Consider the following 16,784-nt stretch of genomic DNA (forward strand, 5'->3'; position numbering starts at 1 on the left):
TTGATCCTTGAGAAAGCTTCACTTATGCAAGTTATATATAACAGAGTATAATAGTGATTTTGTCACTACAAATTTGACAACAAAGAGGGATAGAAACTATAGCACTTACAGAACCGACTCACATGAATTTTCCAGCTTAAAAATCTGAAAATTTTCTAGCTGAATCTGAACCTTTTTACCATCTAAAGCCTGTAAGCCACTGATTATTTTGTCAAGATGCTACATGCTTTGTTCCTGTTTTCCAAGGAAGAACCGTTGTCTTGTTTGATGTTTACTTTAACATTGGGGAATGAAAAAGACAAATGTATGTCCTTACTATTTTGCAGCTGTCACAAAGCAGAAATTATTTTACTCCCAGTTTCAGGTCTTTAATGAACCACACACTCATAATCCATAGAGGGAATGATAATCTGTTTCATGTATTTTTGTGCAGATTTTACTACTAAATATCAGGGTACATTATTAGAGGTTTCAAGAACTTTTTATAGTTCATATTACTTATTACTTGCTATGTTAATTGGTTCTTGCTTCCCAGAATCAATTTTTTATATCAGGTATTTCAGGAGATGACATAATACGGAACCGTGTTTTAGAAGCATTGTACAGTCGTATCTTGCGAGCAGATAGAGAAAAGAAGTGTTTCAGAGTTATTATTGTCCTACCTCTCTTACCTGGGTTCCAGGTACTAATACTTGGTCAGTTCCACACTACGTATATATATTTTTGAAGAAAAAAAAAAACATATTTTGAACTTAAAGTTCTGCAGGGAGGTTTGGATGACAGTGGTGCAGCATCGGTTAGAGCCATTATGCATTGGCAATATCGAACCATTTGCAGGGGACCAAATTCCATCCTGAAGAACCTTTATGATCTGCTTGGTCCTAAAACTGATGATTATATTTCTTTTTATGGTCTGAGAACTTTTGGTAGACTTCATGATGACGGCCCTCTGGCTACCAGCCAGGTAAAGTAGCTCACCATTGATATGTATATCTTTTATTTGTATGGATTTTGTCAATGCAATGCCTCATAGTCAATTGATATGGAACAGAATTTTGCTTTTTTACTTTGTTATCTTGAACTATGTTTATTTTTAATTGATAGCACATTATTAATTTTCCTCTGATTAGTAAATATCTTGTCTTTGTAAGGTGTATGTGCACAGCAAACTGATGATAATCGATGACCGTATAGTCTTGCTTGGATCAGCTAACATAAACGATAGGAGTTTACTGGGTTCGAGAGACTCTGAGGTACCATGTTTCTTCACTTGAAACTTCTTCTGCGTCATATTCAAATAGTTTTGTTATTTATCAAGGTGTGTTTCAATGTTTGCATGTGCCAAAGGATCCATTGAACCTGCTTTTGATTAGGCTACAAGTACTGAACATTCCACTTTGTAATTTCACCTGAACTTTGATGTGCAAATCTGAGTTAATAATTTTTTTTAAAAAGACTGCTGCTTATTTTATCAGTAATGGTGAACGATAAATCTAGGACTTAATTTCTCATCATCACCATCATCTAAGCCTTATCCCAGCTAATTGGGGTCCATTACACAAATCCTTTTCCACAATTCCACTCTATTGAGGACCATATCCTCAGTTAAACCATAGGTCATCTAATCTTTTCTTACTACCTGCACCCGTGTCCTTTTGGGCCTTCCCTTGTCCTTTTAGAGCCTTGAACCAACTCACTCCTAACTGGTGCAGTTATTCGTCTTCGTCGCACATGACCAAACCCTCTAATTTCTCAAATAAATGCAATCACTGATCTTTAGAAGCTATAACCGCCCTATTTTTCACCTTAAAACATCAATGGTATGGAGAGTTTCTTCATTTACATTATTGTGCCACTTAGAGATGAGGATGTCGAGATGGATTGTGGGCTGACTAGGGAGGATAGAATTAAGAATGAGGTCATCTGAAGCAGACTAAGACTGCTCCTGGAATTGACTGAATAATAAGCCAGTATGATGGTTTCTAGTGTAGTAATCATACAATACATGACCGACACCTTTTATGCCCATAGATTCCAACTACTATAAGTAATCTGTCTAAGCATCAGCTGATGTCATTGCCAATGAGAAGGGTCTCCCATGCCAAGGAGGAGAGCAAATTGAGATGGTTTGGTCATGTGCCACAATGACCAAGATGGATCCAGAAAGGATAGAGTTGAAGGCCCTTAAAAGAAGATGAGAGGAAGACCTAAAAGAACTTCAATCGTGATCCGAAGAAGCTATATGAAAGCTTGGTCACTTACCGATGATTGGGCCTTGGGAATATTGGGAAAACAGGATTTATAGAGACAACCCCGTATAGCTGGGATGAAGTTATGATTATTATTATTCTTATGCCACTACCACAATATGTTTCTTCCACATAGTCAGTGAGCAAATTGCATGGCTGTCTGTTAATAACAGATTTTTTTTGGTTTCTGTTTATGATTTAACTTAGGCTTATAGTGCTTTCCTAGTCTATTATTTTCCAATCGCAGCTTGCAGACAAGAAGCAGTGAATCATACGAAAATTATTGTAATTCTGTATGCAGATCTAATACTATTATGGGATAGATAAATAAGATGAATGCTAAAGCAGCCATACTTGTCATTCCTATGCATATGGCTAAAATAGCATACCATCGTAAATAGATGATATGTAAACATGAGGAATTGTATGAAATGTAGCTGGGAGTATCATCTCCTATTAAAGGTTATCCCTTTTGCTGTCTTTTCTTGTCATTATAGGGGACTAGAGGTATTGTTTCATGATATTTTCTTCTTTTTTTCTTTTTCTTTTTCTTTTTATTCCTTCTGCATCCCTCTTCCCATACTTGGGTTTCACCCGTGTCACATTGAATTTTCTGATCCAGATCGGTGTAGTTATTGAAGATAAGGATTTCATTGACTCATTTATGAATGGAAGATCATGGAAGGCTGGAAAGTTCGCTTTTAGTCTTCGCCAGTCTCTATGGTCTGAACACCTTGGTCTTCATGTGGGAGAGGTTTGTAGATTTCAACTTTTTTTTAGCATTGTCTTTCCATATTAGTCTTTTGCCTTGAAGATGCAGTTTCAAACTCACTTGATGATTTGTTCTCTAGTTCATCATTAGTAATGATTAAAAAGTGTTATTTCTTTTTGTCATTTATGGGGGACTATATTAGAATTGCTTGGTCATTATTAGAAAATGTCAGTTCTTTGTCTCATATGGGGGACTGTGTTGACTTCCTTTTAGGATTAAAGATCAATGTTCTCTTTCCTCACAGAAGCTTTTTTATTCTGCCCCATGAACTGATCAACGTAAATTACATCAAATCATTTACGCAGTAAAAGAATCTATTCTCTCCATTTATTGTCATGGTATAAACAAAGATAGCTTGTCTACCCTTCCATGACAATTAATTTCTTCTAAGCTGGTTGAACATCAAGGTTGTGTTCATCTTCCTTTTCTATTATCTCTTTTTAGCTCCTCATACTTGACCATAATTCCTCTGTTTTTGTTGAATTCTCTTCTATTGACCTTTTCATCCTCTTTAGTCAACCATATCATCTCTTACTATTCTGGCACTCCCATTGCCTAGAAGTGACGGTCTACGTTTTATTCACATCGATCCTCTACTACTACTACTACTGTCTAGACTGATGTTTTGGGAGCACTTCCCATTGTCCTTTCCAATTATCAGTTCCCTCCCTGTCACCCACTATTTGCTGCCCCTTTCTAAGCGTGGCAACAGGCTGGGTAGCCCGCCCGACCTAGCTTTTTGCTGGGCTTGGACCTATTAGCATGGCATGTGGTCTGGTCTTGGTCCTTGCATGCATGGCCCGATCAATTTACAGGTCGAGCTTGGGCTGAAGTCATTTTAGCCTGACCTGGCCTGGCCCGACCTGACTTTTATGTACAATTATGCCATTACAATCCTGAAAATGTCTGTTTATTTGTGTGTCTCACTTGATGGATGGATTAGGAATATTCAAGCAGGAAATAGGGATTTATCAATTTCAGGATGGGCCAGGCCAGGTCCAAGCCCAACCAGTTTTTTAGGCTCGATCTTAGGCCTACCATGCTATGATAGCCCAGACCCGGCAGGCCCATTGCCACCGATGCAGTTTCATCCTGTGCTAGCCTATCACATGTGGGTTGAGCAAGCATGGGGTGGGAAGCCATTAAAACTGTCGTTACATTAACTAGTGGATTGATTGTTTGAATCTTGATGGGCATATTTTACTTATCTGATACTGTCTTATATTTTTAGATGAGTCGAATCAGTGACCCTGTCAATGATGCAACATACAAGGATATTTGGATGGCAACTGCAAAGGTAAGAATTGCATACAACCTAACGAAAAGTTTGGTTGATGAGAATACAGCTGCATGGTTTGCCTCAAACTTCTCCAGTTCTTTCCCCATACATCTGTCATCTATAACATTACTGTGGAAGACTCTTTCTGAACCAAGATCCCAATTAGCTTAGGTGCCGTTTGGGACAAGGCATGCATTGAGAGATTTGCTCAAATACGCCCCCGATATATTGCAATGTGATATGACATGATATGACTCGGGACTTCCATTGGAATGTGTTTTTTCCAATGACCTAAACCGTTTATGTGGTAGTTCTCCCCTTGGGTGGCGGATGCCCAAAAAATTTGCAGGAGAGAATATTCCAACCCTTTCATTTCACAAAGGTTATGGTGACCATCCATTTTTGAAGCAAAAGACCCAAATTTCAAATGGTTGAAATAATCCTATTTTTGATCATTTATTTGTTGTATATATATCATAGAAATTGAGAATCAATCATATAAACAGTTTGGATCATTGGAGGGCGATCAAGATTAAAAGGCTGAAGTCCCGATGTATCACATTGCATTATGGCTGGATGTATTCAAGCAAACCTCTTGCATGCAACCCTATTATTTGGTTCGGGAAACATGTGGGCCCACCTGACGACAATTCAGCATTTTAATATTCATCCAGCACACAACAAATCAGCAATTTTATTCTCTTACATGTCAACAAAAATCATTTCCTTTTTCTTCCTTCTCTTTTGGCCCATTTCTTTAGCAGGAACTTACCATTGTAGATTTAGTCATTATATTCCCTTTTTTAAAAAATTCATCTCAAACTAAAGAAGGTTGCCATAATCTATTGGCAGACAAACTCCATGATATACCAAGATGTCTTTGCATGCATCCCCAACGATCTTAATCATTCCAGGTACAATGCAGTTGCATTTACTTCTTTTCTTTTCCTTTTGGTGCTCTCTCCCGAATGAAATATTCTCACTTTTCTTGAAATTTTATGACATGTAGATCTGCAATCAGACAAAACATGTCATATTGGAAGGAGAAACTTGGGCATACGACCATTGATTTGGGGATTGCTCCAAACAAGCTTGAGACCTATCAGAACGGAGACATCAAATCCATTGATCCCATGGAGAGACTGGAGTCGGTGAAAGGGTATCTTGTTTCTTTCCCCTTGGATTTCATGTGCCAAGAAGATTTGAGACCAGTATTCAATGAGAGCGAGTTCTACGCATCTCCTCAAGTCTTTCATTAAGTTATTTATTGGGCCATGTTCTAATAGAGCCACGATTGTATGGTCCAAACACCTGCGAAAGCTGTGCCCTTGGCATATGTTGTATTTTAGGAATTTTAGAGGAAATCAAAGGAATCGAGGAGAAAAGAAATGGCTTTCATTGAAGCCTTATAATCTATGTGTACTCATTGAAAATGAAAAAAGAACTGCATTCATTTATTTTTATTTTTCATCTTTGAGTAAGAAATCCAGCTTTGCCATGGGCCCAGCTAATAGGTTGAAGCCCGATCCAAAGCTGGGGCCAGGGTTAATCAGCCGTTGATCCAGAACATTCATTCGTTGTCCTGCTATTGAGTAGAACAATCTCAATGATCAGATGATCCTAACCGCTCAATTGGTAGCCTAAAATGGATGGTAGGGAAAAAAAAAGAACATTGATCGGGAAAAGATCCGCTTAAACTTTGAGGTTTGTTGGCAATGGCCTATCCTCAGTTCTATCAACGAATAAATATGGCTTGGATTGTGGATAGTTGTAGGCAAATCCTGTGATGCTATGATCATGTTAGATTTCCCATGGTAAAATGTTGCGTGCCCAACCTATTTGACATGCTGACATGGTATAGAGCCTATCTTAGTAGTTGATTTCTTTACTCCTCTAAAATAAGATAGTATTTGTCTTAAAATAAGAGATTAGTTTAGTTGACAGTATTTGTGTTAGGAAATGTGCTAGTATGATAGGGGCCATGTTGGTCCGTTTTAGGCCAACCTATTTATGAGAATCTCAATGGCATGTTGGCAAAATTATGACAAGGAATAGGGGCTGTTCTACAACCAGGAACAGATCATTCACAGTTATCAAGACAAATTTGAGCGCATTACCAACCGTGTTGAAGGCTGGTTAGATCGGGCTGTAATGGGCATATTCATTCAAGGGTTGCGTGTTGAGGTTTGACAAGAAGTGTTGATGTTTAGACCCTCTACTTCTCAGGTTTAAGAAAGTCTTTACGACTAACACCTAATCATGTGCTAATGCCAATAGATTCGAGAGGGTCTGTAAGTATAGTGTCGAATGTTGCATCCGCACAACCCCATCCAAAACTTAGCATGGTGTAAATATACGAGGACCAGACGTAATCAAGGTATTTGTGTATTATTGTAGTGAATGATTCACACCTGGCGATCGTTGTAAACAGATGCGGATCTTCGTGACTGAGGAACCAAAACCACTTGATTTGTTGCTAGCAAAATCTAACCTTGATTCGATGGTGTATGTTTCATGGCATGCCAAGTGAAGAGGCTACGTGGAAACTATTTGACATGCTAATGCAGCGAGTAGAGGTGGGCATCGGACAACTCGATCCGGCTAACTCGACTCGTCCGACTTGACCCGAACCGAATGGGTGAGTCGGTCCGAACCGAGTAGGCGTCACCCAATCCGAACTCAAACCGAGTCGAGTTTGAGTTACCCAGTAACTCGACCCGACTTGACCTAAAACTCGATCCGATTAGACCTGACTCTCTAACCGTACCTCGACCCGAACCCAAACTCTCTCTCTCCCTCCCTCCCTCATCCTCCTCTTTCAAGCCCGGCAACCACCCACCACCATCACCCTCCTCCTCCTCCTCCTCTCTCCTCTCCACTCCCTCATCCCCCTCTTCCAAGCCCGGCAACCACCCACCACCATCATCACCCTCCTCCTCCTCTCTCGCCTCTCCACTCCCTCCCTCTCTCATCTCTCAATCTGACTCGGTGCCAACTCGACTCGACTCAGTGCTTCTGATCAGATTGGACTTGGTCCAGATCAGTCCAGGCAAGATTGAACTCGGATGGAGTTAGGCATGCTAAACTCGGTATCGAGTTAGATCAAGTTCGGGTCAAGCCTATTTCAAAACCAGATCGAGTCGAGTTAGCCCTAACTCGGTCCGACTCGACTCGATGCCCAGCTCTAACGGCGAGTATAGCCTATCTTAATAGTTCATTTCTTCACTTCTCTAAAATAACATAGTATTTGTGTTAAAATAAAAAATTAGCTTGGTTAATAGTATTGTGTTAAAATAAGAGATTTATTGGTATTTGTGTTTATCTTGCCATCTAAGTAAAATTCCGTGACTCTTTTATAACTACTTTTGTGTAGTTCTCTGAAGAAACAATAAAATGTAAAATAAATTTTACTTTAAACCGTGTCTTTTTACACAAGAGGACACCCTTCCCCTCTTTTCACATGGGTAGGATAGGGCTCGGACGCTATCGTAAAATTCAAATAATCATATTAGTAATTACTTTGAGTTTAAAAAAGGACGGTGAGGATTAAGTTACACCGTTACATGCGAGAAATGGTTGAAATTTATTATCATGGTGCGTTAGCCCTTTTTCTAGGGAGGGTTCTTTTTTTCTTTTTCTTTTTAAGGTTTCTTTTTTGGTTAGCACATGTTAAAGTGGGTTTGGTGTGCACATCTCCACTCGAATTATTAGTAGGGCCGAATGTTAAACAATTAAATAACAACATATTCATAGAATGAATGCAGCTTAGATGAGGATATTGAGATGAATAGGTAATAAGACGAAGAATGATAGAGTTAGAAATGATCCATTGAAGTAAAATTACAGTTATTATTATTATCTATATGTAGCATTTATTTCGGATGTATTGGGGAATGTATCGCTATCTAAACAAAATATTGGGAAAACTATAAAATTTTGAAAGATGTTAAAAGACACACTATTATACACTTAGAACTAAAATCATTGTCAAAGACGATTATATTATTGGGAAACCAGATATCTTTTCCTTTTATGTGTAAATCAATGATATTAACAGCGTAAAAGATTAAAGGATAAAAATTACTTCTAACACAAACAAGCAAATCATCAAACATGTATGATAGTAGCCTTTGCAATACAACTCAAATGATCTAATACATTCACCACCATTATTTGTGTGAATACACTTCAATGGTTTACCTTTTTCCATTTCGACAATAGCATGGGAATACTTAAAAACAACTACAACTTGGTCTTTAGGCTTTAAGGTATATGCTAACACTTTTTTAGAAGCATCAACTATGACGGTAATAAAGTAAGAAGTACCACTTAGAGTTTTCACTTTCATAGGACCACAAATAGAATAAACTAATTCCAAAATATCTATTTTCTTTTGGAGATGATTTTTGTAAAATGAAACCTTACGTCGTTTTTCGAACCAAGCAGTGAACATAACTATTTAAAGTCATACATTTTATATTGAAAACGACATGTTTCTTAGCAAGGATTTGTAGGCTATTTTCACTCATGTGACCCAATCTTCATGTAGAAATTAAATTAAGGCAAAAATTGGACATATATATCTCCCATCCTTGAGAACTAATTGATCTTAACATGCACATCACCCAATTCCTACAATTTTTGAGGAGCCACTATTACTCATCCTCACAACACTAGAGTCCACCGACTTGTAAGATGTGAAGAAGTCATTGCGATGAATAGCGTGATATGAAGCACCGGTATCAACGACGCAATCTGTATCTTAACAAGTAAGATTAAGACACGTATGTTCACAACCCGAAAAGATAATAACATCACCATATGAAACAACTGCAATTCTGTCATTCTCTTCTTGCTTTTCCTTTCATTTTTATTTCTTCTCCTCCTTTTTAGGCTTTCAACACTCATTTTAGTAGTGGATTAGCTTGCCGCACTTATAAGAATTAATATTCTTTTTTAACTTAAACTTGTCTCTTGACTTCCTATGGTAGTGAGGTTTTCTGCTTATGATTCTCCACCGATTTTTAATGACAAGTATCTCTAATTGATAAGAACCCAATGTTTTTTTTTTTTTTTTTACTTATTTCTTCATTCAACAAATTACTTGTTACTCGGCTCATTTTAGCAACTTAATTTGTAGAAGAATTACTTAAAGATGTCACTAAGGTCTCTCATCTGTCGAGCAAAGAATTAAGAAGTGATAAAGCTTGCAACACATCATCTACCATCATCTTCATACAAGATATATAATTTACAGTACTTTGAATTTCATTCAAATGCTCCTAATTAAGTTTCTTTCTTTTATACTTCCAATTCACGAGCTTCCTAATCATGAAAGCCTTATCACTCGTTATCTCTCTCATGCAACCCTCTCAATTTCTTCCAAAATAATTGTGCCGAAGTTTCTATAGACACGTGATAAAAAACATCATCATCCAATCATTGTCGATTAAATCCAATAATTTTTTTGTCTAGTTTCTTTCACTTATCATTGGTCATGTCTTTTGGTTTGGCCCCATCACTTTTAACATGTGCGTAGAAGTCCTTACAATACAAAAAATCTCTCGCCTTGTCTTTTTAAATTATCAAATTATTTCCATTCAAACTAACCATTCAACTTGTGCTTGCTTCCATGATTCACACACAAAATAATTAAAACCAAACCCGGAGCTCTGATACCACTTGTTGGGAAACCACGTATTTCGCTTTTATGTGCCAATCAATGAGATTAACAATATAAAATATTTAAATAATGAAAATCACTTCTAACACAAATAAGCAAATTATCAAACATGTATGATAACCTAACAACTTTCAACACTATGTATGGACCCCAACACATGCATAATAAGTTTCTATTATATATGGTCATAAAAATTGATGCGATTATATTCTAAATAAGTACATATTATTTAAATAAACTTCTTACAACTAATTCAAACTAAATCATTCAAAATATATGCCTCAATTTAGATATATGATGAATCCAAAAAGTATTATTATTTAACTATGTAATTATTACATTGGTGAACATTATTATTACATGGTTGAAAATTAAAAATATTTAATACTATGAGTTAGTGCTCCTAGTTGCATCAATTTACAAGTTTTATCAATCAATCTAAACTGACCATTAAGTCCATAACACATTTCGTGGGCCGTCAGTAGAAATCACACCAACATGTGCCCATTCATCCTTAGATTTCGTCTTTTGTCTACATCCATCCATTTTCCAACCTATGGGTGGGATCATTAAGATGGCTAAGTAAAAGCAATTCTTCAGGACTAGGAGCAATTCATTATGAGCCTTAACAAACATATGGCTTAAATGATTGAATAGACCTTTATTTATTTATTTATTTATTGTAAACAAGTGTCCACAAATCAGTTGCTACTCCCTTTTAAACAATTTAATTTTAGGACCACTTAGCAACGGTGGGTCTAGAGCTAGGCAGGATCCGACCCGAACTAACGGACCCGACCTGATCAAACCGGTTGGATCCAATCCGACCCGAACCGAAGGCCAGGTTCAGGTTGGATCGAGTAGGCCCACTCAGATACGACCACACAACGAGTCGAGTTCGTGTCAATAGCTAATCCAAACCAATCTGATTTGATCCGCACAACGTTCATTTAACATTGTTTCCTGTAATGTTATCCACTTGAGATTGGGATATACCTCATTTTTAGTTTAATACCATAAAAAGATCTAGAAAAATAGATGGACGTCATTAATGAAATAAATACATCATGGTGGGTCCACAAAGCACCAACCACCAGCCATTGGCCGGTGGCAGGGGGAGTAGTCAATTCGTCTTCTCTCAGGTCTCAGGTCTCAGCTCATGGCTCAAGGTGCCTCGAGCACCAAGTTTTGACTCCTGGTGTAGTGACGTGACGTCAGGAAGCGGATTGGTGGGTGTACCACGCACCAGCTGTGTATTGACATCAGCAAGTTCTGTGGGTCCCGTCATGAGGTATGTGTTATATCCAAACCGTCCATCCATTTGGCAGGCTCGTCTTAAGGCTTGAGCCGAAAAATAAGATAGATCTAAAGATCGTCCACATTGCAAAAAGCAATAGGGGATTGAACGTCTACCATTGAAACTCTTTTAGGGGGTCACTGAAGTTTCGGATCAATATGAATTTTTTTTCCCTCTTCATCCATGTAGTTGTGACCTTATTAACAGATTGGATGGAAAATAAACATTATGGTGGGCCCTACAAATTTTGTAACAATGAAAAGCATTTTTTTTAAAAAAATTTAAATAAAAAATAAAACAAAAGACTCAATCCGAACCATACCCAACCCGATCTGACCCGGTTTCCCTGACCGAGTCGGACTCGGTTCGAGTCAGGCCAACAATGCAACGGATTGGATCGAGTCAAATGACACAGGCTCGGTCCCGGATCGGATCGAGTTCGGGTCAGTTCATCGAAAATTTCGGACCGAGTTGAGTTGGACCCAATCCAGTCCGACTCAACTCAATGCCCACCTATAGGTGGGTCCCACAATTTAATCGGTTTATTTTGAGTTAATACATTACACAATTTTTCGGTATATGCAGCTTGCTAGTCCCGACCATAAAAAAGTTCATGTAGTTGAAAGCTATGTGGGGCCCACGGACATTTAAATCCACTCGGTCCATCAGTTTTGCAAGACTACAGAAGTATAGGAATCCAAAATTAGGCAGATCTAAAATTTAGGTGGGCCACACCACACGAAAAAACACAGATCCAATGGTTACCATTGGAAAATTTGTAGGGGATAGAAGTTGTATCAAGATAATATTTGTAGCTACAGTTTATCTGAGTGGCAATAACCCCATGAACAATTTAAATGCCATATAAACATCATGATCTGCTCCAGGAAGGTTTCAATGGTGGTTGTTTCTGTTCCAGTTGTTTCGTATGGTGTGGCCCATGTTAGTTTTGGATCTACCTTATTTTTAGATTCTTGTCCTATCATGGTATTTTGAAACTGATGGAAGAAGTGGATTTATCACTGTCATCTCTGTGGCCCCACATAGCTTCTGACCATAGGAACTTTAGACGAGGCACAACCAAGTCGCGTCCTTTTGCAAGTGCCAATTTGTCAAGGTCCATGCACCAGAGGATTACATAATTCCCGCATAGTATCGCGGCTCTTCTATTTCGAGAAGCCAAAAGCAAGGAGAGAGGGAGATACGTGTCTGAGCTTCATATGTTCCCTTATTTTGAAAAGACAGCTTGCACCCACACACACACACACACACACACAGAGAAGAAGAAGAAGAAGAAGAAGAGAATGAGCTTTCAAAATGTACATTTTTCCCCTTTTTTTTTCGATTTTTTTCTTGCACTGCTCTTGTTTCGTATGCAAGAGATTTATGAAGGGGTGCAGGACGATATATCATGATATCAACGGTAAGAGGTCGTTTGGATGCCTGTAAATGGTTTAAATGGTAAATGATTTACACCTATGTAAATTATTTATGCTGCATTTGGATGTCTGTAAGTTTTTTAAGTTGTAAGTAAGTTACAGATAACTTACTTACATGTGTAAAAAAGTTACAGTTAATCCTGTTTTGGTGTAAGTTGTAACTTACAAGTAACTTAATTTCTATGTTTGGATAACCTGTAAGTTAGTTACAGGTAAGATATTTTATATTCACACCAACCTGAGTTTAGAATATGAAATTGTTTAAAAATTAAATTGTCACATAGACAAGTTTAGATAAAAGTATGTAATTTTATTGAGCTCATTTAGATGACTAGTTTAACTAATTCTTAAGCTAAACTAATCATTAGGTGATAAACATTATTTTTATTATAGAATATAAGTTTGAATAAAAGCTTTTATACGTCATATAAATTAAAAAATTGTAAAATTTATTCTAAAAGTTATATGTTCACATGGTATGGCCTACTCGAGTTTTGTATCAGGCTTTATTTTTTAGGTATTCTCTTCATGTAAGAGATTTGCACTTGATTAATGTGTTTAATGAAATATGCATACCATGGTGGCCCAAACACACACCTATGGTTAAGATCACATCCCTTCTATTGAATGTGGTACGGTCCATCTAGGTCATAAATTAAATTAATTTTTAGCATTATGACTAACATTAACACGCATGATAGAACCAAATAAATGAAGTTAATTTTACATATACAACATGCTGGGTCTTATATACTTACGTGTTTTATACTATATTTGAAGGATTTGAGTTTCCTCGTAAGCGAGTGTGTGTGTGTGTGTGTGTGTGTGTGTGTGTATGTATGTATATGTATATGTATGTGTGTGTGTGAGTATATATGTATATGTACGTATATGTGTATATATTTGTATATGTATGCATATGTAGATGTATATGTATAGGTATATGTATGTATGTATGTGTATGTGTATGTGTATGTGTATATATATGTAAATGTACATATACGTATACATATATACATGTACATATACATACATATATATAACACACATATACCCACTTGTAAGAAAACTCAAATCCTCTAGGTATAGTATAAAACACATAAGTATATAAGACACAGTATGTTATATATGTAAAATTAACTCCATTTATTTAGTTCTATCATGCGTGTTAATGTTAGTCATAATGCTAAAAATTAATTAAATTTATAACCCAAATGGACCGCACCACATTCAATAGTAGGGATGTGATCTTAACCATATGCATGTGTTTGAGCCACTATGGTATGCATCTTTCATTAAACACATTAATCAAGTGCAAATGTAACGCCCTGAATTTCGGGGGTCAAGTAGATACTTGGCTCCCAAATTCCCGGGTGCCACTTATGCCCTATTGGGTTTTCAAACTATGCATAATTTGTTCGTTTCATAAGCAATGGAGAATTTAAGTGGACCATGCAGCATAAATCAAGATCAAAATAATAAACTCATGTGCAACTAGCATGTAGTAAGCATATCCGACAAAAAAATAATGCAAGTGAACGTGAGGGACCGTGATATACACATAATCCAAAAAATACAAAACCCTGCTTTGGGCCCCAACGCTAATCTTATGGTGGTCTATGGGGACCCGTCGAAGATCTGAAAGTATGACCGATCCTCCTCGTCCACGCTTGCTCCATCGAGCGCATCGAACTCCGTAATCCCTACATCTAAGACAAGTTCTGGTTGGTATTTTAAAACATCGTCCCAGAAAGAGAGTGAGTGATCAACTCAGTGGGTTCCATTAGCAATAAGTTACGCATATTTTCAATTCCATAGATAAAGTTAGTAAAAAGCAATCAATCACAAAATCCTAATTACTCTTATTAATACATATGCATGGTTCCATAATATGATGCATGCCCTCACATCCAATACTCCCTCAAGCGACATCATCTAACAATCGCAATGCCAAACACTTCCTCAATGCGACATCGATTGTCGAGTCGCCATCCTAACTAACGCGATGTAATAGAGAGCATGCTAACCGTGCTGATTAGTTATATTCATTCAACCAATAATTTGGGAATACCGGGACACTTTAACAGATCAATGCCCTATCCCGATCGCGCAACCCAGGCGGCCGTGGCAGTCTTGCTCTCGCGATCCTTGACCCGATTGAGTTCGTCACTCCCAATAAATAAATAAAAACATACGAGGGGCAATTGTAAGGAAGAGTTCTTGCTCGCGATCACTATGGGGAGGCTGTCGCCCCAGTGTAGGCCGACAGCTCGGGCATAGTGTCCCATTCCACCATGCCCGGCTCCCGAGACTTGTGAGCTACAATAAGCTGGTTATTAGTAGACGCAAATGGACGCAGGGTGTCTCAAGTTCGAGCAGGCATGTACATACATGGTTAACGAACATGGTCGGCCAGCTGATGAGCCAATTTATCCCATTTAAATGAACTACAGATCGTATGGCATTGGGAGCAAACGTCCCGCGTAGTTTAATTATTGCCGATTATCCGTATTTCGACTAACTGGATCAAATCAGTCCTTGGGGGGCCCTACCGGAGGGGCTGCCCATGCAAGTTCTGAAATTTGCTGGCCAATCTGGCAAAAGGGGTAGTGTATAAATGAATCATGTAAAAGTATATGTCGATCTACTTATAGTCATGAAGGATTTTGGCGTAAATAACAATAAATTATAGTCATTGTCATCATAATTCATCATGGACTCTTAAATACAGGGGAATTCTAAATATGTATGTAATCAGGCCCAATTTATGGTGAAATTAAACATGTATGGAGTGAAATTGATAGTTAGTCATGTGTATAGGAGACATGCAGCAAGATTTTCTCTATTTGTTTTAGAAATTGGGGATATGTCATGCTTTGATTTTCATAGTAAACAAGAAATTGGGCAAAGCAAGGATTAGGACGGTTGAGAGTCCAACGTTTCTTCCCTATTTGGAATTTATCCGAGACAACACTCCAAATATACAATTACAACTCATGCAATTGACATGCAAGCAAGTTCTACAACCATAATTATTAAATTCGCCCTGGGTTTGATAAACGGCCACCTATAGATAATGGTCTGCACCTAGGGGTTGCTAAGGGCTTGCGAAGTCGTCCTTAGGGTGTCGGACACGTGAATTGATACGTCGGAGCCCTGTGCCAAATGGATCCGCATGTTAGGACATGTGTAAGTGGCTCAATGTGCTAAAATTGAGAAAAGATAGGGTGGGTACCTTTCAATCGCCGGCCAACCGCTTCTATGGCGGTGGAGTCGTGATTTCCGACGTGGGGTTGTGGTAGGAGAGGGAATTTCCTCAATTCCCAGTTCCTTGGAGCTCCATCCCTCTCTACTCTCTCCTCTCTTTCTCCTTTTGCTGAAAAATTCGTATGGGAGTGAGGGAGAAAGTTTTTAGAGTTTATATAATCTGAAAGTTAACCCAAATGGCCCTAGGGTAGCTAGTCCTAATGTATATAACCTTATTGGGTACATTTTTTATCCCTGTGGCTGTCCCAGTGGCCCCCTGGCCCATCTGTGTCATGGAATAGGTGTCCTATAGTTTGATGCAGGGTTGTCTCAAGTTTGGTAGCAAACGAATGAGGCAATTGATCGCAGGGGCCCGATTTGCGATCAATGGTCACTATTAGTCGATCATAGGTCTGACTTGGCGGATAAGAGAGGGAAAATATCCCTGATCTATGGCTTGAGTTTAATGAAATCTAACGGTCAGAAAGTCGTAATTTACTGTCTTTAGTGGCGGGGCCAATTGTTTAAAATTTCATATTTTAAAGTTTTAGACTTGGAGAGTCGAGCCTTGTAAGTGCCGACTTGACGGTCTAAATTGTCCAGTTTAAGGCGTTGTTTGGGTCTACCGTCCTCAATGGACCTCAAGCCCAGTGAGGTCCATAGTTTCAAATAGTTTCTGACTTAATGGACCCTTTACGGGCGATGCACGGTCATTATTGTTCGTCGTTATGTATTACTGGGTAGACCGATGCTACGGCCCGCACCCGACCCGAACATGCTTAGGCTCGTTCGCGTTGGCGACTTAATTTATCCTAACTT

General features: G+C 38.2%; 1 protein-coding gene across 4 annotated transcripts in view; it reads left to right on the top strand.

Moving 5' to 3' along the window:
* Window positions 1-5,767, top strand: part of LOC131226011 (phospholipase D zeta 1-like) — a 44,488-nt gene extending 38,721 nt beyond the window's left edge. For all 4 annotated transcript variants that reach the window (XM_058221648.1, XM_058221650.1, XM_058221652.1 and 1 more), the window contains 7 exons: window positions 536-682; window positions 767-964; window positions 1,152-1,253; window positions 2,872-3,003; window positions 4,253-4,318; window positions 5,153-5,214; window positions 5,310-5,767. In XM_058221648.1, the coding sequence (XP_058077631.1) occupies window positions 536-682; window positions 767-964; window positions 1,152-1,253; window positions 2,872-3,003; window positions 4,253-4,318; window positions 5,153-5,214; window positions 5,310-5,559 (957 nt within the window). In that variant the 3' untranslated portion in view covers window positions 5,560-5,767. The remainder of the gene's footprint in view (window positions 1-535; window positions 683-766; window positions 965-1,151; window positions 1,254-2,871; window positions 3,004-4,252; window positions 4,319-5,152; window positions 5,215-5,309) is intronic.
* The last annotated feature ends 11,017 nt before the right edge of the window (window positions 5,768-16,784 follow it).

This window comes from Magnolia sinica, chromosome 14 (genome assembly GCF_029962835.1).
Source record: "Magnolia sinica isolate HGM2019 chromosome 14, MsV1, whole genome shotgun sequence".
NCBI lineage: Eukaryota > Viridiplantae > Streptophyta > Magnoliopsida > Magnoliales > Magnoliaceae > Magnolia > Magnolia sinica.